Below are 27543 nucleotides of genomic sequence, written 5' to 3'. Positions count from 1 at the left end.
TCTTCTTTCACCCAGTACTGTGAGGAGAGATGGAGGTGGCTCTCATCTCAGAGAGAGGAAGCAGCACAGCTACAACTGCACTTTCTTGAGATGCAGGGACATACAACACACCACGGGGTGCTAGGAGAATCCTACACATGCATTAGCTCCCTTGATGAATAATGCTCTATAATATAATGCTGTATAATGCTCTGAAGAATTCACAGGTCAGCAAAAGGAAAATTTCGTAGCTTTGCTTAAGTATAGCCTTCCAAAGATTAAGGAGCCACAACTGAAGAAAAAGCCCTCGGGACAGCAAAAGGTAGACATCTGAAGCAGAGAATAAATAGGGGTGATAGACCAGGAATGTCACCTGGGTGTTCACATGTTTTTATGAAGTAGTGCTTACCTCTTAAATATCTTATTTCGGTCACTGTCATGGAAGACAAGAAACCTGGAGTAACCATTTTTGAGGAATATTTCCAAGGCGATCTCCTGGAAAGGTAAATAATTTACAGTGTGAAGTGCTGCAGAGCAAAGCCTAGCATTGCAGAATCCATCATGGTCTGACCAATATTTCAGGGCTTTATAAAAAAGAAAAAGGCTTTAACTTTGTTTAAAATGTAAATAAATGTAGCATAATATGCCTAATATTCCCAGTGTTTCAAATTGTATTAATGGTCCTATGGGATTCACTAGGAGTTCAAACGCTTCTCTGAAACAAAACCAAACTCCAGATATTGGTTCCATCACCTACCTCCTCCTGCTGCTTCTGAAGCTTTTATATCTTGAAATCTCAATGTGATTAACAAAACACTAATAGCATTAACTTCTAATTAAGTGAAAAAGATAATATGAAAACAAGATGCTAAATAAGAGTTTCTTTTAAAAAGCAATCATACTGCTTTCTAAATGAAGACTGAACTCAATAGAAATTCTGAAATAATTTCTCCTGACTAGAAGCAGAAAAGGAGGAATGGGAATTTATGACCTTTCTCACTGCAGCTTTAAATATTCAAATTTGAAAACTTCACCCCCTTTTTTCCACACTGTCTTCACACATTATTATGTTGGGTATTTGCATATAAATCTATTATATACTCAGTGACCGATTCTTTTTTCCGCAAAGTCAATCAAGTAAAACTATAAATAACGTGTAGTGTCTAGGAACCCAGACATGAGTTTCAATCCAAATGTGGCAGGTGCAATACAAACCTAGAAAAACATCACAATGGCAACTGCCTGATCCATGATTCACAAATGAAGTATAAAGCAGAAAGGTAATATGAGAGCAGCTATGACAATAAACAGCTTGCAGCATTTGCTCTGAAGCTCAGCTTTCCAAACCACGGCTGCTCAGGTATTGCCATTACAAAATTGGGCCATGTGGTTTCACTGTGCTGTGCTCTGAGCCAGGCTACGTGCATGAACAGATCATCAGCTCTCCGAGGCACAGTAGCTGCGTAAACAGCTGATCTACCTGTTCCACTGGGAATTAGTTTTCTTCTTTTTCTGCAATGTTTTTTCACTGGAGTCCCAGTGCAAGAGTTTGAGAGCCTGATACAGATACCTGAGTTTTCAGTTCATTAACTGAGCAAAAATAAACACCATCCCTCTGCCCCCATGCAAAAACAAACAAACAAACAAAACCCCCAAACCCGAAACTAACAAACAAACCCCCACCAAAACATCAAAAACAAACAACAAAGAAAAACACACAAAATCCCTCACACCAACAAACCCCATTCCCATTCAAAGACTGTTTTTACTCATCTCAGTTTCTCACTTTTGGACACACAAAACATTTCCATTTCATACTTTTAAAAAACTAATGCATACACAGACATGTGAATACATGAGAAGGCAGCAAGATCCCACTGGCAAATTCAATGCTACTCACAAAACAGAAGAGGAGGTGACAGTTCTGTTGTTCAGGTTGCTCATCAGTGATGTAAGAAAGTAAGCTTCATACAATTACTCAGAACAAGACTTAACATTCTTATACATGCTCAGAGAGTGACCTAACCACTGAGATATGCTATACCCTGAAGCAAGTCTCATCTACTAAAATTGTCCATTTTGCATACATAGTTAAATATAAAATAAAAGAGGGTTGAGACAAGGATGAGTGCCATACTACATGATATAAGACAATTATCAGCCCCATTTTCTCCAGGTTTTGAGTTTTCTGAATAATATTTTAATTCTCTGTTGAATCTCAACCTCCCAAGATTGGATTCAAAATAACAGGTAATCAGTTACGGCTGCTTCGAAACTCCATATTTTTGTCAAATTAAATCTGTGCATTAGTCTTTAGACTGTATCAAAACCCTCTAGAGCAAGCAGAGGCTCTGGTGCAAGAAGTTCTAGCTACAACTCCTCTGTGATTCTTATCACAGGCTCATCTAAACCAGACAAAACTAAAAGAGTACCAGGCCACTGGTAATGTGTAGTTTCTCAGCAGTACAGCTAAAGGCACAGAGAATTCAAATCCTCTCCTCCGACTTACGATTCATGTATTAACTCACGTGCAAAATCTGAAAGTTATTCCAAGAGGCCCAGGGTGAGCATGTTACACACACTCATAATCCATTAAGTCCAAAACTATTGAAGTCTGTGGGAGCTGACTACTACTGAAAGTCAGACACTTACTGGGAGCTTCCACCAAAACACAGGTAATTGACTTCAAGTCTTATTTTCAAAAACATTGAGATAAACTGTGAAGAACGTTGTTAGCCTAACAACTGATGAGACAACCTCTCCACTCTGGTGAATGTAGGAAGGAGTTTGTATTACCAAAGGCTAATGAAACAATGATGGGAGCAAAAGCGTTATGAGACTCAAGCAAAGAAATCTCAGTAGTCTCGGTAAAAATTGTGCGAGTAGTTTTCAGTCAGATGTCATTACTGCTGTTGTGGCTTTCCCTCAAATGACCAAGCATGTTAGTTCCTACCTGCAGAAGAAAGCGCATCAGACGAATCTCTTTTATATCATTATATGAATAACGGGAACACATTTGGTCTCCCACAGCATGATCTTTATGGCATAAGTTGAAAATAAATGGATCACTAATGCTGGAAGAGACAAATATAAAGAAAGAAAAATTAATTTGAAACAAAAAAGATAAGGAGAGCCCTCATGAACATCCAAGTTCTCCCTAAATTAAAATAAAAATACTAAGAGATAACAACATAAATGGGGGCATACATTAATTGAAAACGAAGCTAAATAATTAAGGTAGATTTTGTACTAGTACCCAAAATAGTCTGTGAAGGCTAAGAGTAGGAGTTATTTTACTGCATGCAAATAGGTATACAGCAGTGTTTCACACAAACTGAAGTCTGATAATCAGCAAGGGAAGGAGCTGGGTGGGAGAACCTGAGAGCCTGAGTCAATGGCAAGCATCATATGGACACACAACACTTAATTGGAACTAACAAATAAGTAATTAAGTCATTATTACTTTAGTTGTGTACATGTATTGCAATTGCTATCCACAGCCTAGCCCATAGTAGACCTCTTTGGAAAAAAAAAAACACACAAGCTTTTATCAGACCCAGTTCAATCAATCCTTAGGTCACCTGATCAGATTGACTGATATTGGACTTGGTAAGAATCGGATACAGAGCAGACAGTCAGGGAGTAAAAACACCGAGTTACTCCACTGTCCCACTGGGATTTGCACATGAGCACACAGTGTGCACAAAGAGCTAAGTCTAACAGACTCATTTTCAATATTGATCAGTTTCAATAAATCATGAGTCAAAGATGATAGCAGTGTGCCAAATATTAATTACGATTCTGCCTTGGAGAAACAAACAAAAACTTATGAGACAATGAAGCTAAAGGCTCTTGTAATGACTGTACCATATGAATAAAAGATGGGAGGCAGTCAGAAAGAAACATTAGCAACACTTCAAAAGAACTGAAAAACAGCAATGTGTTGGACTGCCCACCATCTCCATCTGTTGGAGCTGGGAGTCCTTGTTGCACCTCTAAAGCCTGTAAACAAGCACCTATGTTAGTTATATTTAACATTCTGTGAACAGATGGAAAGCATGGCTATGCTATAATAATATCCCTCTTCAAATCCCCCCAATAGTCTGTGCAAATTCTAGGTATCCATGTTCCAATACTGACATTAACCAAGTAGATCTCTTGGAGGCAAGAATGACTTACCTGGACAAGCAGTGACGTGTACAGTAGACTTCTTCTAGAGGGGACAACACAAAGCACTCACAGATGTAAAAGTGCTCTTTGCCAAAGAGCAACACTCCTTCCAACGCTGTATGTCCCTGCACAACTGCCACAGAGCACTTAAATGTGACCTAGTATGGAAGCAAGCATCGTGAGGCCAGGAGTGGGTAACATAAGAAACAGGGACAGCAGGGAGCAAGACCCAGTGTTGCAGAAGGACAAATGTTCAAACAAAACCAGCTGCCATCTTGATTGGCAGATCTACAGGGATGCAGCCACAAAAATCACCATATGACTAACAGTGCATGCCTCTGTGGTACTAGTAGTGTGAGGGTCTGATGCCCTTTTCCCCCACTAAATCTGTTCCTTCCCCATCTGTCTGTGGCTGTATTTAGTGACATCACTGCAGAACATGAAGAGCTTGCAAATGTTGCAGGAGTTAGCACTGCAAAACCCTGTTAGGCAGCAATACATACTACACAGGCAGGGAGTTGAAGTGCTGAGGAAAGACGTAACTTGTACAGAATCATACAGAAAAAGAGTGCCATATAATAAATATATATTTAGAATACTGAGAAAAGTGAAGTAATTTTATTTGAATTCCAGTGAAATCTATACTTCAAAAAATCCTGCAAAGGGATCACAGGGAGCAACAAGCAAGGAAAGGATCTAATATTCTTGGTATCTATCCCACCATGGACAGCTGATCAGCATACAGTGGGCTGAAATCTCAGTAACACAAGACTACACTTATTGGCACTTCTCCTTCCTATATTATATAGAAGGCCAATCAAAATATATGAATCTATATGATTCTAGTTGTCTTTAAATAAAGATTTACTTAAACATTCTGGAATAGTTAAAAAAACCCTCCCTTGGCATCTCTAACACTCATGTTTTTTTTCTTTCTCCTAAGAAAACTAAATTGGACCTTAAAACCGAGGAATTTCTAACTCACAATTTAGAAGGGCTGGGAATTTTTCAAGAAGGTCGTTCTTCAGTTATGTATGCCAGTTCATAGAAAGTTTGCTTGGGAACTGACTGGGAATTGACTGGTTTTGATAAAGAAAAAAGGAAAATACTTTTTTTTTTTTTTTCCTGGAACAGTTTCTATGACTGAGAGATGGTATAGAAAAGGAAATAGATTAATAAATAGACCAGAAGAGCCCAACAATCCAGCAAATTAGGTGGGATGGGGAAGCTTAAATGTTCTGATTTTAAATCAAGCAGTAATTCATTGCAAAAAAATTCCCTAATGTTTATAGGGATTAAGTTCTTTACTTTTCTTGTCCATTGATTCAATCTTCTATATATACTCTGCTCCAAAAGAGCAGTCCGCTAGTTAGCATAGTCACCTTGGAAGATCAGAGTAACTCACTGATGTGCCCAGTTTGAACCAGAACTTTGAAGTAGATTCTCCCACATTCCCAAGGAAGGAGGCAGAAACTAATCATCAGCCTAATCTGAAATGAAGCACCCTCTATTTGCAAAACTCTCTTCAAGCATTCATACTATGTCCAAATCATAACACACTAATACCACCTTACGTACTAAGAAAACTGGTCACTGCTGAGCTCCCTCTGTAAATCAAACACAATCCTGAACCACCCACAATCCAGAAATGAGTGTAAGATTTTGCAAGCTGAGTCAATCCAAAACTGCAAGGACCAGAGGGCTGTGTACAGAAGGAGTAGATCCAAGAGTTATTTCCTTAACAGCAGAAGTTTGCTTGTTCAGAAATCTAGTGCAAAGTTTTTAAGAAAACTGATTGAAAAGTACGAGAAGTATTATGAAGTCTGTTTTTTCTCTTAAGATCTCAATAATCTTACCTCTACCAATCTTCATAAGAACAGTGGTCTTGTATTATTTTTTGTGCATGCAAAAATGACCCAGAAATAGCATTGGTTCTACTAGGTCATGTGAAGTCTTGCTATGTAGAGTACGTATGGTTCTTTGCTTTCTGCCTTTGTTGCTACCTCACTCTAGGTCCAGAACTAAATCTACCACCTTTTTTGCCTTCATCCCAAAACACACATAGGCTCAGGTCAGCTGAAACAAATCTGCACTGCTCCACAAGCTTTCAGGCTTGGATGCCAGCACAACATAAACAATAATTTCATAAATATTGGAATTTATTTATTTATTTATTTATTTTTACTGAAAAGCAATCATTTTACCAACAAAATGGGTTTTCATTGTGAAATAATGTGAGTGAGCACAAAAGGTGGTTTTAATTCTGGGTTCAAAAAAAAAACCAAACAAAAAACTGGAAGATTTCTGTGGGTAAGTTTTGTTCAAAATCCCTTCAATCTCCTTCCTCTCTAAATTATTCCTAAGAGGAAGCTAGCATTTTTTCATCACCTCTCCTGCAGATCCCACAGGAATGCCCCTCTCTGCAGCGACATGCCAACCACAGAACTCTCAACCAGAGTGTCTGTGTGTGTGCCATTATGTGGTTAGAGACATGTGTGCTTGCACTGTGAATACTGGGGAATTCTGCACACATTAGCAAACCACAGGGTTTCCTGAAGTAATTAAATAGCAGAAAGATCGCTTCTTCCCATAAGGAAGGTAATCAAATATTGAAACATCAGGCAGCTGTGTAAAATAGCTAAATGGACACAAAAGTTGAAATCCAGACATCTAAGAAATCCACCTCAACAAACCCAGCCCATATGCCAGAGATCTTGGGAGGCACACTGATTGTGAAGGAGACCTGCTCACAATCACTAATATGATTTGGCACAAATGATAATTTTTTGCTCCACCTAAGGCAGGACCAGGGCACGTTATCAGGCCTTGTTGCCCAACCAGCAACAGTCACCAGTGCCAAATTTATTTCTTCAATATTATGTTAACACCCCCAACAGAATTAAATATATCTGCATTGTTATAAATACTGGAGCCCTTGGGCTGAGTCCATTCTCCTTTTGAGAACTGGGCTCATTTTATTGCAGGTGAGTAATAAAGATCTGACAAAGAGGTGTACTAGAGAACCCCCATCAGGACAGTCTTGTACCTACAGTCCTGCACTAAAACACCAAGCAGCCTGAAATTACCATAGATTAAATAAAAACTTTCCTTTTCTGTCAAAACAGAACTGAATCCCATTCACCAGCCACTAGAATCATTAATCAATGAAGCAAACATGACATAAAATAATTGAATAATTACCTTCTAAGGTATTGCCCAAAGCACTGCATCTCTTGATAGCTCTATTCATTCAGACGCATGAGGGAATTAAAGCTAAAGACATGTGGATTTTTTTCTTGTTTTTCAGAAGAGCTGTTTGTAAATGTTTCAGTTGCCTTTAAGCAAATAGCCATAAAAGCATATCTGCTCTAGAGGTCAAAAGCCAGATTTCCAAAGGAATTACATGCCTGAAGATGCAGTCTTGACACTGGAATTGTTTAGCCATCTACTCCTGCAGACTCTAGTGGTGTTAGCATGATGCCTTCAGGGAAAAATACGATGCAAGAAAATTAAAGTTACAAACCCATGTCACTGGAAAACCTATGCCATACAATCTCCTGAGCATAGCATTTCTACAAAATAAGAACAAAAGAATGGCTACTCCAAGTCAGTTTAGAGGTCCATCTAAACAACTATCCTGCCTCCTAGTAGCTCAAGGAAAGAGCGCAAGAAACATGCTAGATATGGAGTGATTCTTGATCTTCATACACCTTCCCAGCAACCAGTGGCTTAGAGACTTCCTGAAGCCTCTTCTTCCTCCCCATTGTCACATCTCATGTTTCCATATAAACATGCACAGCTGTTTCTAATCACTTGATCAGCAAAAGGTACAAAAACTTTGCAAAGCATGCATAAAAGCAACACATTCAGGTAGCATTGTATCAGGAATCAGAGATGAAACCTATAGTTATATACTCTTTCTACCCTTTCTGTTGTGTATTGAGGAATCTCAGGGTGCATGAGCTATGAAAGACCTGTCAGTAAAACAGGGTCAATGTTACTTAGGGCCACAGAGTTTAAAATTACTAGGAGTACATGAAATAGAATATGTTGCTTTTGCAATTTTTTCTAGGGAAACAGATCTGTGTTAGCACAATAAGTGAAAGCAATACAGGTCCACTTCTCTGTGCCACTCACAAGATCTTTCCCACAATGATTGTTAGTTTGCTTGTTGTTGGAGTCTGATCTTACTTTGAAATTGTCACACACGCATCTCATTAATCAAAACTTAAGAATACATGACAGGTTGCTTCATTCTCTCCAGCTGCTTGGTGACCAAAGGAAAATAAATCTACTTGACCTAGTCTTTAGTGGCAGGGGCTCTAGGCTCAAGTTTGGTCACATTTGAACTGTTACAAACAGTGGATCAAATTTCTTCTGTTTCTACTTGAGTGAAACCATTGCAATTGCTACAGAGCAAGCCTTGTGGTCACAACTTTGCTTTGGAAGACACAAGACACATTCTTTTTTGCAGGTAGCCTCCAATCACCCTCCTTCAATTACTCCACTGGAACAAAAACCCCATGTGAGAGGTATTTCTTCAGCATGCTCTTTTCAGGTTCTAACAACTTCCCAAATACTGTAAGGTGAGAATATCAGAGATTTAGGAGAAAGAGTGGGGCAGCAGAAAAATGTTCTTTTATTGTACATGGTCATGAGCACTGGAACTGCTCTTGTCCTTGCTTTTTGTGATGAAAGCTGCCATCTGTCCTGGCCCATCACCAGCCTGAGAAGCTGGCATCCCTTAGCTGATGATAGCATCTGGAAGCCAGTTCTAATAGGATTGTTCTCATACCTCTTGCACACCCAGACGTCTCTGTCTCACCCCAGGCTCCTCTCAAACAGAAAATACTGCCAAAAACTAATATGAGCCCTTAAATTTCCCCTTAGGTCAGTTCGTTCAAGTTCATGCCCTTTCTACTTCTCCTATGACTCTGTCAGGAATAACCACAGCAAAGTCTGCCTGCTCCTTTCCCTGTTGCATCATTCTGCAGAAAGCAACTAACTGTTAGGGGATCCACTGTGCTTGCTTGAGGTGGTAAATCGGGACCCTGAAACTTGTTAGGAGCTCTGAAGAGATCCAGGGAGCAGCTACAGCCTTAAAATTGTACGAGGTTTTTGATCAATGAGAACACATACACACACACACACACACACACACACAGAGGAACCACCTAGAAGCGAATATGAAGGGGGAACACTAGGAGGTATCCATGGAGCACAAGAAACATGGTGAAAGAACATGTCCAGAAGATCAGAGATCTGACTAAAGCTGCTGGTTTGTTGTTGTTGTTGTTGTTGTTGTTTGTTTGTTTGTTTGTGGTTTATTTTTGGGTTGTGGGGGTTTTGTTTGTTTGGTTTTGTTGTTTGTTTGGTTTTTTTTGTTTTTGTGATACAGCATGAGTCAGATCTTGTCCTCTGCACCTAGTAGCACAGTTGTTCACTGAGCTGGGGTAGGGATGGAGGAGCATGAGCTAGAAAAGGGGCTCCCAGCAACCTCTCTACTGCAGCAGAAACCCAGATAGGGCAAGTCAGAGGAGTAATCATCTGCAAGACCTTGTTCTTCATGTGCTCCTGTCTGAACACAGGAAGAGTTTCAGCGCTCCTCCCTGCAGTGAGGTAGCCATTAGTCTCTGCTCCCACAGCAGGGAGGGAAGAGGTGAAACTGCAGCACAGGAAAGAGAAATAGCTTTTGTGCCAAGGACTTGGCTTCCTAATCCTCTGTTTTGACCACAGTAGTTAGTTCCTGTTGCTACTCCACATCACCTCATGTGAAGTTCTTTACTGCTGCATCCTCACACTGGGATAAAGTGTAAGAGTGCTCCCATGAAAACAGGCTGCCTTGATGTCTTTCAGACATGTGAGGTATGTGTAGTACCCCTAAAAAACATTGGCTCCACCAAGTGGATTTACTACTCAGCCAGTCCTAGATCCTGAACCATATATCTGCTCAACTGCTCCCTCTTCTAACTGTGCATGTTCTTTCATCATCTCTCTTCCCCCAACCATGGATCTCACTCCCTCTGATTTATGCTAGTCCCTTATTGTCCTTGGCATCTCCTGTGCTCTCTCCAGCCCCACGTTCAAGGAAAGTTGCTGTGCCCAGATTTCTGCTGGGCCATGCCCTCTCATTAACTTTAGATTTACTACCCCAGCTGCTTGGATTTCTTACCATCTTGAATGTCTTGCTGGCAAACAGAAGTTTACGCTTCTCCAAAATTCAGAATTTCTACACCAAAAAGATTCCCCAAGCCTTCCAATACTTTCTTCATCTATTATACGCTAACCACACATTAACAACCTGGCAGGAGTACTTTAGGCTTGTAAAGATCAGGGAGGAATCTCACAGTTGAGAACTCAGGTTGCAGCTATAGGAATTCAATCTCCCTGTCTCTGCTAGTAAGTCACAGTTATTTAAAGGGTTGGCTCAGGCTTTTGGTAGGCAAGTTGATAGATTAGGTCAGGACAGGTTCCTTTTTGCCTTTCTCTTGCACAATTCTGCGGCACATGTTGTGTAACATAACCCACATCACATAAAACCCCTCTTTCCATGTCTGTAGTGCGTACAGTCTCAGTATACTGAAGATACATGCAAAATACAACCTTCACCTGTACACACTATAGCCTTAATGGAGCTTCAGCAAAATGTAAAACCAAGGAGGCAGAACATGGTAGTTCAGTGATTTCTGAGAGGACAGCCCTGACAGCAACACCTATAAGTCTGCACCTGCAGTCTGATATATTAATCTAGTGAACTACACACATCGACTGCTATGCACAGGAAAAAGACTTGTGCTTTGAGCATATACACATAGATACCATCTTATAGTACTGGAATTACAGCACTAGTTCCAAATATTCATCAATGAGGCAACTCAATTCCCAGCTTTCAGTTCAAAGTCACGTTTTTCCCAAGCACACCAGAGACAACGTTTTTCCCCAGCTTTCACAAGTGGTCCCTGCTGGGGCCATCTGTAAGGGAGGAGGTAAAGCAACAGAATCTCAGCTACCAGCCCATCATTCTCCTTTCATCTGCAAACAATTGCACTGACTTTCCAAACCCTTGTGCCCAGACAAGCCACAAACATCAGCTTCTCTGAATGGCCACTTACTATGTTACGCAGCGTCACAGAGTCAAAACTCAGCAATGGCCTGCTGTTTCTTGCATTTCACCAGAACTGCACATAAGGTTTTTAGATCTGGCTCTAGCAGATCACTGAAAGCTGATGGGAACTAGGGGAAACTGGTGCAGAGTATAGAAAGAAACAGGGAAAGAACAGCAAGGAGCCTGATATAACTGGAAATGACACCACATATGGGGTAGGGTAATGATTGCTAAGTCATATCCTCAAAAGTCAGCCTGAACTCAGACCCTTCATATATGCATTATTTTACCAGGTAACTACAGGATTAAATACTATTTTTTTCATCTAGCCTGCTCAGGATGCACATATTCTAGTGATAAATTAATGCTGTGTAATGAAGATGACAGGAATCTGTAGCATCCCTGCTAGAGGCAGAACACAGAAGGTGCAGTTATACACGTTACAAAGATCCTGGCTAGAAGAGAGGGATGATAAGTATAACTAAATACTACTTTGAAGGTATGGATTAAGATACATTTGCTTTCCACCATATGTACTGGTAAAGCAGAAGGGATAGCCTTATGGCAAAATCAGCAAGTGGTTATGTCCTTAAAGGCTACAGTTGTACAGGTCTGGCATTAATTTTTTTGATTTCTGGGAAATGCATTCCTCTGTGGGTAGTTTAGAATGTTAAAAAAAAAAAAAAAAAAAGGCAACAAAAAAAGGACGTGTTTAAAGGCTGTGCTTAGCATGGTCTAGGTGGTGCTCAGAGTATATGACTGCTCCCTCATATGATCAGTCTTCACTCTGTCAGACTAATCTTCATCACTCAGTAGCTTCTTTCCTTAGCCTATACTAAAACTGCATCCGTTTGCTTTCTCCTTTATAGTCCCTTCCTCTCACAGTCCGTGTGATAAACACATATTATTTAATACTTGGAATTAATTTCACAGGAATGCCTAGATACATTTTATAGTCTATTTTGCAAGCAAGATAAAACAAAAGACCAGATGATATTGGCATGGTAATATCCCACCTGCACTCATATTCTCCAGATTGAACTTGCTGAAAACAGACACTGAACTAAAAGACAATGTCAATAGCATTTGATATGCTGCTTCTTCAAAAATCTATCTCACATATCTGAATACATGCAAAGGTGTCTGCTTAATGGTAATGCAAAAAAATAACACTGGGTGACATTATAAAACGATGACCACTTTCCAAAAAAGGGCTATCCCTGTGTTCCAGAAATCAGTCTAGTATCTGCCAAAGCATGGCAAAGACTTTTCTGTGCAGTAGGTAAGATGGTTCCAGTTGCCTGCTTAAAGTGCAAACAAACAGCTCACAAGGCAGCCATTGACAAGGCAGGACCGCAGCGCACTAAGTGAGTGCAGGACAGCTAATGTCACCCCCTCCTGCTTTTTTTAGTACTCCTGTCAGCTCAGCAACATGGTGACTGCTGCTGGAAAAAAAACATGCCTGGCGTTTCTGATGGCTTCCTGCAGAGTTACACGGAGAACAGACAGCCTGAGGGCTCAAAATGAGATCAGCACATGGAAAACATGCCTCACATTTTCATGCTTGTCTCCTTCTGCTGGGAAGAGGTATGTGGGGTGGGGGAAAGGAGGAGGGGCAGGAAAATGAATTATGCTGTATAGACAGACAGTGTATCAACAGCTTTAGCAGCATGAGGAAGCCATCATGTTAGAAAGCACAAATGTGACTCCTGGCCACTGGCAAAGCATCAAGAAAATTCAGCGATGGTATTGAGACATAAAAATAAAGTAATTATTTCTGTATCTGTTTACAGCTATCACAGTTTAAATACTCCAAGTCTGACCCTTTGTTTCCACTATGGGATGCTAACTCCTGGGCCAACAAGGGGAATGATGCCATTGGAAGAAACACATATACTGCAAAAGATCAGAGAATTAAGCCAGGTCTACTCCTCATGACAAAAATCTCACAGTCCTGCAAAAAATGGCTACATGCCATGCATATCCAACATAAAGGATTTGATTTAGAGTCACCGTTGAGGAGACTACACTGAAAGCAAAGTGCAGGTTGCTGGCTTTCGAGCAAAGGGATTAAACTGAGAACACCGGACCAAAGTTACTGTCCCCATAACAGAGTCACCCCTATTTACTCCACAGTTCATGTCCTCCCCCATTGTTCCTGAACCTGCCTCTTCCTTATGCTGGGAAGAAACCTAGGAGAAGGGCATCCAGTCCAGGATGGAAAGGACAAAGAAGAAAAAGAAGGAACAGCACTGGTTTGACTAGATGACACACAATGAAAGCATTAAACAGGAAACAGGAAAAGTCTCTACAGCCTTAGAGGAAATAACCTGTTCAGTACCCATGGGGAGGCAGAGAAGAAAAAGATGTGTAGGGAGGAAGACAACATTTTCTGATATACAGCAGGAGGAGATTTGAACATCATTGAACTAATGACCTATACAAAATGGGCACACTCTTCCAGAGGTAATAAATAAATTTGATCCAGGCACTGTTCTGAGCATGGATAAAAGGTGGGGAAACAGGATGGGAATTCTTAGAGTCTCATAATTTGCCTTGTCTTTAGCCAGTTCAGGCAATACTATCTCACAGGCACAAGAATACCTTGGTCACATACACCATTTTTTTTCTGTTACTTCAAAGACTTAATTAATGCTCTTCAAGAATAAGTCTATAGAGGAGTTCATACAAAGACTAGAAAATTGTAATTGCTTTAAGGGAAGAGACAGTAATGATGTTTACTGTAGTCTGAATCCACCTGAACCCCAAACTGAAAGGAACAGACAGGCCTCCACATCCAATTCATGCTCTGAAATGCCATCTTCCCAGAGAACTAGTTGATTTTTCCTACCTTCTCACTCTCTGCAAACTCCTGCAATATAATTTGCCTCTCCACACACAGTTCGAAGAAGTCTTCTGAATGGAAACTTTCATGTAGAGCAGGGAAGAATGTTAGCTGGTTACAATCTGATCCCTTCTTATCCATCTCCCTTTCTGCCGCATTTAATGTCAGGTCTCCTATATCAGTATAAAAGAGATTGCAGGTCTAGTGGCAGCCAGATGATACCAAAAGCATTTGCAGTTTAGACTTTCATACAATTTGTTTTACTTTGGGAAACAGCATTATATATCTGATAAAAAAAACAACAGGCAAAAGAGAAGTAAAATCTGTGGCTGTTAAAGAAGGATACTTAGTTCAGTGAGCTAAAACCAGGTAGCTGCACTCAGTCATAATTCAAAACAAATTCATATAATCATTAAAGATTCAAACATATTAAACAAATGCATTTGTTCTGATTTTACACTGTGTAGGGCTTGCCATCTGATAATCAAATAGTTGTGTTTTTTTTTTTTTTTAAATATCAGCTTACACACTCACACGAAATTAGGAAAAACAGAAAATGTTAGTCTTTTGGGGACAAGCACTGAGCAGGATCTTAAGAGAAGCCAAGGGGAGAAAACCCACTCATATCTTGCCCAGGCTGTGCCTCAAGTTTTGCAAATTCATGCAGTGCATGCAGTTAGGGAAGGCATGATCAGCCTTTTTATTGAGGTAGACTGTAACCACTTTCATGCATAAACTACATAGTACTTCAGTCTTGTTTGGAGTCCAGAGCAATGAACTCTGGCCTTGCAAAATGAAAAATGTTGACATAATGTTAATATTTTGAAAAATCTGATTCTATTTTGAATGCTGAAGAACAATTTGACATGTTAATACTCTTGATGATTTCCCTCCACTCTCCATTACTTTGTCCACATTCTTGGAAAGTCACAATTTCTATTAAAACTTCGCTAAGCCATCTATCATTTGGTTTTAAACACTATTTCAGAGGTAGAACTGGAGTGTCTACTAAAAGCAGGGGGGAAAGTCTGCACTTTTCCTTCTGAGTTTAAGCAGTTGGGAACTTTCCAGGTGCCCAAGAATGCCCAAAGGTTTCAGTTCCAGGTAGCTTTTTTGCTTTCAGATTTTTCTGGTGGCAACAATAGAGCAACAAATTCAGCTTATATACCACCTATAACAATTGCATCAGTCTTTTCCCACATGTTACAGTGAATTTTTAGCCTAGAGCACTGACAATTTTTTTTTCACTAGATGAAATTCTGGCCTGGAACTCCATACACTAACTCCAATCCTCTTCAGCCATTCTTGTCCACGCTCTTGATGATGTAATTTAACCCTAAAAGGTTACCTGGATTCACTTCAGCAGGGGGAGTTGTTTCATTTCTGTTTGCTAGGAGAAACTGAAAAACACTAGGTATGAGTGGAATATGCAGACAGGTAAACATAGTTCAGAACATTGTCACAGAGGAAAACACAGATTTAGAACTATGTTGCAAACAAATGCCTTGGAAATTCAAATAAACTCATTTGAAAGGACCCAAATGAACAATTAAATGTAGGAGCAATGTCAACACTTATGCAAAAGGACTTGTCTTTTCAAAGAGGACCCTGCATGAGGCCAGTTGTAGGATAAAAATCATACCTTCCAGTCTACAGAAAACTGCCAGAATCCAAGTTTCATATAAAAGCTGAAAATGTCCTAGAAATAGGAACCTCCTAATATATTTAAGTGCTTTCACTTCTAGTTGATAGGACTTGGCATTTAGACACTATAGGGAGACAGTAGTATATACCCCACATATTCAGTTCAATGCTTAGTCCAAACCACTCTAATTCATCTTCTGAATATCCACCAGTTCTAGCAGCCCTAATACGTGTAAGACTAACAGGACAGTGCAGCCTTCTAAGTGGACACTGTTGCACCCTTTGGGAAGTGCTATAACCATGAGGTATTGCAAGCAGAAAAATATGGTCGGTTTATACTCTTACCTCTCTGGGGAGATCTCATACCAGAAAAGAGGAAAAATAATTCTGTTACTGCATTGCAGCCTCTCTTACTGTCTCAAAATCAGCCCTGTTCAGTGGTTTCTATATGTATGGCAAAGCATATTGATGAGCCAGGTGATGAGAACCGGAGGAAGAGGTGAGCATAAAGTCACGAGCAACTGCTACAGAAATTGTGCACCTCCTGCAAAAGCTTCCCACCTCACTCTTCATTCGCATCGTCACTCGGGTGTTCACACGCTGAATCCTCCTTCTCATTCGTGAAGGACCTTCATAACAATCAAGAACCCAACGTGGCTCTGAGGATTGTGTTGCATCTCCCCACGGGCTCCTTCTGTAGAAAAGTTGCTCCTCAAGTGTCATCCAGTCCTTGGCTGCTCTGCTGTAACCACACTGCAGCGTCTGTGAGACAGAACCACTTTGTGCCACCTTCTGCACACTTTGCTACTCCCATCCAGCAGTGACAGCACCCCAGTGAGTCAGAGGGATCTTCCCAGCCTACCAGATGGAACCACTGTAGACCCAGCAAACACAGGTCCGACAGACCACTGTGCTGTGGGAGATGCTAATATCAAACTAAGATACAGTGACAGATATAAGCATGTTGTAAACTTCAACCTCCTTGAAAATGGTTGTTTTCTTTAGATTTCCAATTCAAAATCAGTGAGCCAGAAGAAAAACATTACAGATGTTTTATTCATTCCATATTTTCTGGCAAATGTTCATGTCAAATGGCAATGACCATGATCACTGAAAACACAGTCTGAAAGTCTCAATCAGAAGAGTGATGTGCTCCCTCCAAGCATGGAATAAATTTAATTATTTCTACTTAGGAGGTGTGTGCAGTGGTTGGGCGGGCATTAAAATATAAATTTAAAGGAGAGCTGAGAATTTCCAAGAATGAAAAGCTTGTTGGTCTCTGATGGCCAATGTTGAAACAGAAGGATATCTGTCATATTTTACTGGCTATGAGTTTGAGACTTCTTGGGAAGTTTTACTGGCTGCTAAGAAGAAAAAATGTTAAAGTCCTGACTTTGATTTCTGCCACTGTGAGAGTAGAATAATTCATTAAAACAGAACAAAAAAAGGCTCCTAAAGGCAAAGTGAGTAATCTGACTGGTGAGTGGTGCTATATCGCACTTCAGTGATGATGTCAGGAATGGAGTATTGACTCATCAACTCTCAGTATTCCTTTGGGCATACTCATCTCACTTCTGAAATGCCTGATTTCTCAGGACAGTCCAAGAGCATCCTTTCAACAACAGAAAGATGTTGCGCAATATTCCTGTTCTTTACCTGTACGTGGTTCTTGTACAAAGAGGCGTACAACTCCTGCCCAGTTCTTCGGTACCGTTCCATACATGACACAAATCCCTAGGAGAAATATCAGAACATATTACACCAAGGTGCTGCAGGTGTAGATTCTGTGAGGGGCAGAAGCAGGCATTAGTTACTGTCTTTTACAACAATAATTAGGGAATATGGCCTGTGTCCACAAGTCTGATGGCTCTCTAGACAGTACAGTGATGAGGCAATCATCTGTGAGCAAGTTGTACACTTACACTAGGAAGATAAACATATTCATGATTTTAGTGAGGGCCATTAGTGGCACTACTCAGAAGAAGAAAGAAAATAGCAATTTAAATGTAAGGCTCCTATTTTTGGAGCTGAATTAGTTAATAATGCAAGTAGCATAAAAGATAACTATCTGTTGGAGAGACCCCAGCTGAGGTAAGGATCTGTAATGATCCCCTGCTCCTTGCTGCATAAACACAAAGTGCAAACAAAGGAATGGTCTATGCCCCCTTTTTGCAGACAGGAAACCAACTCTTCCCAAAAACATTTTTGAGATTTAGGAGCCTAAGTCCTCTGGCAACAAGAGACATGGAATATAAATACACTATTCAATGGGACTATGATGCAGAGATGCCTGGCTAGCTCCAGGACTGGAAACTTGTAGAGCTGTGCTACTGCAAGACGATACTCATAATAACTGCCACTGCTTCACTACACAGCACAGACACACCCTAAACCCCAGTGCTACTCAGGTGTTTCTGGAAATATATGTTTTCCAAAGCAGTCTGACAGAACTTGCTGGCCACCTTTCATAATGCACTAGACTCACAGAAGAGTGAACCCACATTGTCACACTTTTCATCTGCTGTTTTACTGGAATGAACTTCTTAAGCTAAAGGTCTCTGTGCAAGTACAAGACTGATGAACTGCTGTCAAGAGATTACAAGTTGCATTCCCTACTCTGCAAACAGGTTGCTACGTGATCCAGCAAGACATGCAATTGCCTTATGCCACTACTTCTCCAACCACAAAACAGCGACTATAATACTAACCTAGAGTTACACAGGCTAAGATCATGGACAGATGTCCAATGTGGAGGCATCCTTAAATTCAGGGAGTAGGGAAGTGAAGAGGGTTTCATTCACTTCCAATCTACTCCACCAAAACCCACAGGTTTTGGGGTCACAAGGTTCACATAGCTGAGATCTATGCAGAACACAAAACAGTGAATTTCAAACAGCACTTGCTATCTGAGTCTCCCTTTCGAAAAAGATGAGCAGAAACATTAAACTTGGTGGAATCCCTCAGGTACCAACCTAGCATCATGCAAATAACAAAATACAAGAGCATATTTTTTGAAGTGGATAGTACAGTACATTGGGATCCAACTCAGGATGATGCTCCTAATCACTACTGAAAGAAAGAGAATCCCAAAAGTCACAGTATCTAAATAAACCAGAAATATCTATTCCATGTCCCAGTCAAATATGTGGGAAGAATATAGGCTTACTTGAACATGAAGCCAAAATAAGATTGCTTAACCTTCCCAGGAACTTAGAAAAGGTAAACCAAAGCCACAAAATGGAAGAAAGAAGGAAGAAAAAAAAAAAAAAAAAGTGGTGGAATTAGAGCGTCTGACCATTATCCATTATCTGCATTACAAAGAGCAGTGAGTAGCAGAAGTAACTGTTCCTTTGATAAATTCCTGAGGACTAGAGGTGGCAGAGGAGGCAGAAGCTGTTTGGAGATTATACAGGAGAGGTTAGAGTGGTCCGCAGTGCCATTCAAAGGCTTTCATGCTCACACGAGCTTCCCTGACAAAGGTGAGATTGCTCTGAGTCACATCATGAGGCTAAACTGGCTGTGAAAGTTCGAGCCTCTCACTGCCTAAGGCCATGGATCAGATGGGTAACTTTTAAATGCATGGACTCTGTGCCACACTGGCTGTGATTCCTCACAGCAAACTGTCTAGCTGCTGCTTGCACTGTGCTATAATTAAGTTAACACACAAGGTCTATGTGGTGTGCCGATTACTGCTGGCTCTCAGCCAGGTCTGTACCCCTGCTGCAAAGTCACATTTATTGGTGTTTCCCTGCAGGAAGCTCCTGTTTTACACTGATGAAAGCCATTACATTTTTGTTTGTTTAAAGCATCATTAAACCTGTAATCACAATTGTGGCCTCACAAAACTATTCCATAATTCATATAAAACTCCCATAAAGGCTGACCTAGAAAGCAACAGCATCTCTGTGCTGTTGAGCTGGGCTCAGTATAGGAGAAGAGCTGAGATCCCAGCTCTATGTGGACATAGGGTAAAAGCCATTCAGAATAGACAATTCCTCCAAGTATTAACAATAATTTCAGATACCCACAGGCTATCCAAGATGAGTCACTGCTCTACTGGCAGCTGTTTCAAAGTTGCTCATAGTCTATATTTCACTTATGGTCCCCCATCAGACCACTAAGGTCAAAATCCACATTGCAAAGGTTCTCGCTGACTTCACTGACCCAGGTCCTAGCCTTTGCAACACATGAGAGGTCCCACGAAGAAAAAAAGTTCTGCTAGCCATGTCTAGTGAACTGAAGACTAATCGCTTTGGCTTCCAAATGAGCTTTATCTAGCCATCTTCAACAAGATTAACATGTCCCTGATGATCATCCTCACAAGACAACCATCTGGTTGTAAAATGAAATGAACAGTTAACAAAATTGGAGATCACTGCAATTAGGAAACAAAACAAACCAACAAACAAAACCAAAACCTGAAAAAGATACCAAGTAAACATGGAGAATATAGACCAAGTTATTATTTATTAAGTGCTCAGTCAGAACAGTTACACTGTAATGCTTAATGGACAACTAGCGCAAACAAATTTCTAACAAATAAAGTTTCTATTAAAAATTGTAGGTGGTTATCCTTTAAAATGTCAGCTCCTTATGCAGTACATTAAATACAACAGTGCTACAGTATAATATCTGTGGTGAACAAAATACACCAGCTTTGATTATTGTTGATATTGTGGAAGTTATATTATGAGGTTTGAGTTTCATATGCAGATAAGCAGGCGTAAATTCAAGAAATGAGACCTGCATTCTAGGAAAGGGCAGACTAAGAGGCCATATTGATCCATCCTGGCCTAAAAATCTGAGTAGGATACCATGCTTCAAGTCTTTCTTACACAGACTTCTCTACTTTGCAGCCTTAGACAATCACATTCTAAGTACAATCATGTTGTTTTGCTGCCTCAGATTCCCCAGCCAATATTTAGAGCTTAAAAAGGTGATGGAATATACAAGTTATTTCCCTATTAAAAACAAACAAACCAGAATAAAAAACTGTTTCTCCTCTTGCTGCAAGGAGACCTCATGCAAATAGGAGAGAAAATGATTAGCACTGCGGAAAGGTAAAATCAGCAAGGAGAAAAATGCATGCCAAGAAACCCAGAGAATGGATTGTCTATAATTTCTGCCAACTAAAGCAATGGAAACACTGCTTGTAATAAGAAACAGTTGAATGGAAAAGAAAAAAGGTTGAGGTGTGACTTTAAAGTTAATAATTCTCTATTGAGCCCTGGAATGTTTTATGTCTGACAGATTTTTATTATTTTTATGTATACATATATATCACTTAACACTCCTACACCCCATAAATATTCAGGCTTGCCATAAAAAACTCATATTGCACGATACAGATGCCACATATATCACAGTTCTTTCCTAAAGAAACATTCTGTCATTGGAGCTCCGCACTTTGAGGCTTTCTTTGGAGGATTAAAGGCTACGTGTTGTATTACAGAACACATGTGCACACAAAAGTATGTGTCAAAACTCTTAATAAATAAAAACAAACTGCAAGACAAAATAATTTTGGACTTGTAAGAACTAAAAGTAAAGCCCAAATATACAGATGTTTTGAAGCACATTTTTTCAGCCATCTGTTAGTGAGGACTAGAACTAGTGATATTAGTCAACTACTTTAACTCTTCTGAGAAAATGTTATAAATTTATATATAACATATATAAATATAAATATATATACACACTATAAAATATATATAAGCACACACAGTAAGAACATTCATAGAGCATCACATCTGAAAAAAATATCTACTCTTGTACAGTACTTTTTACCAGTGCATCTCAGAGATAATTAAAAAAGAGGTCAAAGTCTTTGGCTTACAGATGGAGAAACTAAGACAAGTGAGTTTCTGGAACACCCTGCCACTATGACTTGGTTGTGGGGAAGAGGGGCTGGTGATGGGGCAAACCCAACCTGAATTAATTTGAAACATCCTGATAAGCCCACAAAGAGGATGTATATGGTGACAGCATGCAGTAGTGGGATGGGGAAACAATCTAACAAATGAATTCGGAAATCCCTTCTACTCTTTTTTTTTTCCAGTGACAGGTCATATTCTAATATAGCTGGTTTACCAGATATTAGGTCTTATACCACAGGAAGAGTCCACATGCCTTATTCCTCTAACCTGAGCTTTCACAATTCTACATGGGAGGCTTTTTGATCTAATTACAGCTATTCAAGCAGTCACTAAGTTTTTAGAAAGTATTCATGGGTATATAAAAACAGAACAGCAGGTAAGGAGTTCTTAAGGACAAAGTGCATGTAAATAGCAAATGTGACAACAGCAAAGAGTTTTGCATGGCAGAAACAGATTTGGTGATGCCAATTTATGAAATCACAGTTTCAGGATGTGTTTAGACTTCACAACATTTATATATAGGTTGTCTGCTACTGAAGGGGGCAGATTTGCATTTAATCCAAGCATTTAAGATACAAACATACAGATAATGTATCTATAGCACTTGGAACTTAGAAGTGGCAATTAAGCATGCTTAAAAACTCTATTGGCAATGACTGCAAAAGAGGGAAACAAGAAATTAGCATCATTAGAATGAGAAAAATGGCATGATACTAAAATACACTGTTATCATCTTGAAATCAAACAGGAAAGCTGTATTTTTGATGAAATAGAACACTAAGGAAATTACATTTTATAAACAGCAAATTTTTCAGTTTTACTTCAGTATATATTTCTCAGCATCTCAACATTAAATGGCATCCACCTGTGGTGCAGCACTGCTCCACTCAGCAGCCCAATATCCCACCTATGTCCTCTGTACTGCATGTCCTTAACCAGTGTGGATGTCCTGTCACTGATGATGTGACTTAATCAAGAAGAAGACACTTTCCCACAAAAACAATTTATTTTTTGCAGTCACCATCCAAAGCAAATAATCTTTTTAATGGAAAATTCCTGTACAACTATGACTTGCATAGCTACAGAGCCAGATCATCAGCAGTTAAGTTTTGAGCTTAAACTCCTTTGAGATGTGAAAACTATTTTCTTGTATTCACTTCAGTTCTCATGCTCCTCCTTTTTCCCCACAGATCTAACCAGGTGAGTAGGAAAAATCGCTTCATTAGTCACCAGGTAGCAAGCATTAAGCTCAGGCAGATAATGTTTTCCTTAGCAGATCAAAGAGGAGTTTGTCCTATTCCTTCACATATACTCTCCGCACTGAGGGTTGTTTGCAGGCTCTTTTGAATCGCAAAATTGTTATTGCCACGTAGATTTTATTGTTAGTTTGCCAAAATTCATTTAGCTTTTCAACAGACTGTAGTTCCAGCAGTTAAGTGTTGCATGGAAGCTTCATGCCTCAACCCGCTAGGAGGCTAATGCACAGTGCCAACTGCTCCTAAGGATCATGGACAGATTCCTGGCATCACCAGCTGGTTGGGGAATAGCAAACTTAATGAGAAAAACCTCCAAATTTCAATGCATCATAAATGTACCCACACACAGGGGTTGGTTTCAAGAGGATAAAACCAAAGTATGATGTACATGTGATGAGACTTCCACACTGTATTTATCAGCTAAACTCGGGAAGCACAGAAGCAGCTCTACTTGTACAGCAACTATACACATGTATGTATGTGTGCATACACGCACTCCAGCTACTACTGGAGAGATAGATTCCTTGGAGAACAGTCTTCTAAGAGCAAAAAAGCCAATGGGAGGCAAGACACTCTTATTCTTTAATCCTGTCCCTGAGAATGATTTCTGTGAGTTTAGGATAATTCACTCAGCCTCTTGAGGGCTCAGTTTCCATCCTGTTACAGCATAGGTATTAGCTTTTAGCTCTAGTGAAAGGTGAAGGTCAAACCTTGGCATTATGGAGAACAGAAATGAGGTCTCTTCTTTCCTTCACTTGTTCTTAACATTTTCTTGTTTCTATTTAAAATGGTGTTTTTCTATGAAGTCCTACAGGCACATGTAACTTAGGGCTTTATTACATAGTCTCTCAATGCAATTACCTGAAAGCCTCATGCATTGGCATTTTCTGATTACATTTAAATTATGGCTTTTAAGAAAAATGTGTACTTCTAATCCTTTAGTTGAAGGAAGAATTCTGTAAACATTGGAGTATGCTTAGAGCTCAGAGTACAGAATACAAAGACACATCTTTTCCCTGACCCCTCAAATTACCACTTTTCCTAAAATGACACATATTTAAAGGTGACAAGATTACTTCCGGAGTTTTTTTAGTGCCTGTAGAATAACCCTGGACTCTACAGGCTACTCTGTAGCAGAAAGCATGAATGGAGCACAGGCATAACCAAGTTTCAGCTTTAATTTGGCTAGCAAGGATGAGAACAAGAAACAAATGGTCAGAGACTTAAACACAGGTTAGAAACCTTCACATTCGCCTTGCAGAGAATTCTAGGGCCTTTCTTGACTTCCTGCTCTCTACTTGCAGATACCCACTCTTAGCTATTTTCAGTCCCTGCTGTCTGATAGAAGTTCATGCTTAATTTTCTGGGTACCCAGACTCGTATGTGCATTTTATACTTCTCCCTGCATGAGACAAGATACCATATATAAAATCATAACTTGTTGATAAACAAATTAGGTCATAATTCTTCTCCTTATAAAGATTTCTAATAATAAATAGCATAATTAAAAACAAATATATTATTTGTCTTTTAAAATAGAATATGGAACTTATACAATAATAAAAAAATATTTTCTTGTGGGAAACTCGTAATGAGAATGTTGATTCCACCCAAAATTTTAAAGCAAAAATGTACATTTGATTCAATTTAAATTGCCACTTCAGGTATTTGAATCAAACAGCCAATATAAAGGAACTTAATTTAAGCAATTTATTTCTGAAATTTTTATAAATAAAATGTTGCATCAAAATCTAGGAAGAATACAGACATATTAGAACCAAGAAATAGGAAAAAGTATTTGTCTTTCTACATATACAGCAGAGAAAAAAAAAAGCTGTTTCAGTGGCTAGCACTTGTTTCTAGGGTTTATCTACATTCAAATAAAATTGTGCTTTCATCTGCATTAACACCATTCAACTCATTTGGCATCATCTCTGTTGTGTGAAAATAAAACTCTGCAACCAACAGCTCTTGAAAGATGAGATTTCAATGCTATCAGCTTTAAACACTGAACTTCACTTGCTGAAATCCTATGTCCAAGCTTAAACTTGAACCAGACACAATCTCTAGCTTGAAAGGCAAAATAAATTAAGAAAAAAATAAATCAGGAAACATAAGAAAACATCTTTTCATAAAATGTATGATTAAATTAAGGGACTTCTCTGTCACAGGACACCACTGAGTTTAAAAACTCAGGAAAAACTCCCTCTGAATGGTTACCCACAAAAAGTTTTGGAAGGGGTATTATTTATTGTATTTCAGGTTTTAAGACAAAACTGATATAAATCAAGAAAACAGCAACTTCGCCAGGAGAGATTTTCTCCTGTGCATTGTGCTGTCACACATCACCTCCTGTAGCAACCAGTACTGGAATTTTAGGGTACAGACTGTGGGGTGAGTGGCCCATGGATCTGAGTCAGACTAATAATTTGTATGCATCACCATATAACCTTCATGTTCCAACTTCTCTGTTAAACAGTTATCTTCAATGAATGTAGAAATTATTCCAATAAATTTCAGAAAATTTGGTGATTTTTATCATATAAAATTAGATAGCTCTGCATTTTATGTTTTTATGCAGTTCTTATCTAGCTTATTGACCTGTTGAATTATTTCTTTATGATCTTGTAAACAATCTGTAAATGATAAATGAGCAGTGTCAGTTATCCACATAAAAGGACATAAAAAATTCTTTTTGCAAAGTTAAAGAAACTTTTACCAGCTTGCTGCAGCATACTGTAATTTAGCTTTGAGCCAGTTATTAAACAAGACAATAATATTATAATGGAAATTGTTCAATATACATCATTAATAGTAAAGTGCCTGCTTTCATTGAAGTAAAAAAAAATGTGCTATGAGCAGTTTTGAAATGAATATTTGGTTCCAAACTTCCCTTGTGCATTTAATGACATGCTAATTTACATTTTAATTACTTCCTAAGAAATCAAAGCATTTGTTGACAGAAGAACATAATGTCAACTTCATAGTGCACTGTTGGTGGATAGTTAATGAACTTAATTAGATAATTAGTGATGTTAATTATCCTTCTATTATGAAGATAAAGATGTTACACAAATGATGCACTTTTCAAAGAAATATCATTACATGTTTGTTTGTTTTAACTCAGTTAACGTGAAAAGCCAATAAAAGATCAACTGAGTGATTGGTAAGGAAAATATTTGATTAAATAATAATTGTGATTATGTTTAAAATATTTCTATCTTCTTCATTTCACCTATTATGAACTGCTAGGTTGAGTTTGCCCCTCCTTCATCCCAAACTATCAAGGTCTTGTACAACCCTTCTCTCCTTTTCACTACCTCGCTTACCTCCCTGTCTTAAACAACCACTCTCTGATGCAGTGAGACTACTACTGTTTGAAAACCCAGCCTGGTCAGCATCAGCCTTGATTTTACAGCCAATTATTGAAAGATGCCATAACAAATCAGGAAAGAAGTAGCTAGTGTTTGAAAGCACTAGTCCACTGTTTAGTTCTGGGTTCAACTTCTAGTGCTGCCACTGACATCTTTGGTGAAAACTGCAAAGTCACATTTACAATTTGTGTCCAACAACTTGAGATAAAGCTTCTTTCCTTCAGAAGTCAAAGCCCATTGACACACAGCATTTTGATCTAACACTGATTTTATATCCTGGGGCTGAATCTTCTGTGCTCTGACAACAGCCTAGGAATACATCGTCAGCCCTCCAGTTCAACATTAAACACTTCTGCTTGAAAAACCTTGTTCAAAACTACCTTAAAAACGCAGACTTTTGCAGACAGACATCTCACCCGCAAATTTATGAGTGTGATCTGTACATGTTAATTTAAAACAGATCATTTCTCCCTCTTCCTCTACACCTAATACAAAAGCTGTAAAGATGACTGCAAAAAGTGTGAAGCAAGACTGACAGCCAGGAATGAATGAAGCCTCAGTGCTCTTACCTGGTGGACTCTCGTGGGGTGAGAGCCCTGCCCAGACAGGACTAATTCTGTATCTGTCATTCACCTACTATTTGTACTATGTAAGTCCTAACACCCTATAAAACACGTTAGAAAAAACTCCTGTAACTGTTGATGTAGAGATTTAAAATTCCAGCACAGAAAGAATTTAAGCTTAAAGTTCAAACTCCCACGGAAGTCAATGAAAATTTTATGTTTAAATACTTCTCAAAATATAATGCATTATTGCCATAGGTGAATCTCTAGAGATACTAGGTATACTAGTCATATTTATCTTAAGAATGAGTGTTGCATGTGAAACAATTTTAATTTTTTTTTTTATCTTTTTTTTTTTCTGGCTGTGAAACTTGAAAATGTTGTTCTTGGTGTAAAGAATAATTTTCTGTGGTAACAACACTTTTAGTTGCTGGCCTAAGAGAAAAGTCTGGTGAACACATATATGCGAAAACCAAAAAAAAATAAACATATTTCCTGTTAATCTAAAACTAAAGAAAGTCTCAAAGACTTTGAGATAACATGTTTGAAACGTGCATCAGTCTTCCTCAGACTTCAAAAGAAATACTAGCTCTTAAAAGACATTTGAGAGGCTATCTTTCTTCCTCTTGGGAATCTAACTACAGAGGCAGGATTCGACAGACATCTTTCCATGGAGCTTGCCCAAGAGACATTTGTTATTACTTTAAGCAAGGGTATAGGAAACTATGCAG

The 27543-nt window shown here is 39.1% G+C and overlaps 1 protein-coding gene across 5 annotated transcripts in view; it reads right to left on the bottom strand.

Annotated features, from left to right (window-relative positions):
• Window positions 1-27543, bottom strand: part of WDFY4 (WDFY family member 4) — a 144795-nt gene that overhangs the window by 44498 nt on the left and 72754 nt on the right. For all 5 annotated transcript variants that reach the window (XM_065067383.1, XM_065067379.1, XM_065067380.1 and 2 more), the window contains 7 exons: window positions 17400-17477; window positions 16305-16505; window positions 15448-15499; window positions 14106-14272; window positions 4159-4307; window positions 2933-3053; window positions 389-474 (listed from right to left, as the gene is read on the bottom strand). In XM_065067383.1, the coding sequence (XP_064923455.1) occupies window positions 389-474; window positions 2933-3053; window positions 4159-4307; window positions 14106-14272; window positions 15448-15499; window positions 16305-16505; window positions 17400-17477 (854 nt within the window). The remainder of the gene's footprint in view (window positions 1-388; window positions 475-2932; window positions 3054-4158; window positions 4308-14105; window positions 14273-15447; window positions 15500-16304; window positions 16506-17399; window positions 17478-27543) is intronic.

This window comes from Columba livia, chromosome 6 (genome assembly GCF_036013475.1).
Source record: "Columba livia isolate bColLiv1 breed racing homer chromosome 6, bColLiv1.pat.W.v2, whole genome shotgun sequence".
In the NCBI taxonomy this organism is placed as follows: Eukaryota; Metazoa; Chordata; class Aves; order Columbiformes; family Columbidae; genus Columba; species Columba livia.
This window is presented reverse-complemented; position numbering and strand designations above follow the sequence as displayed.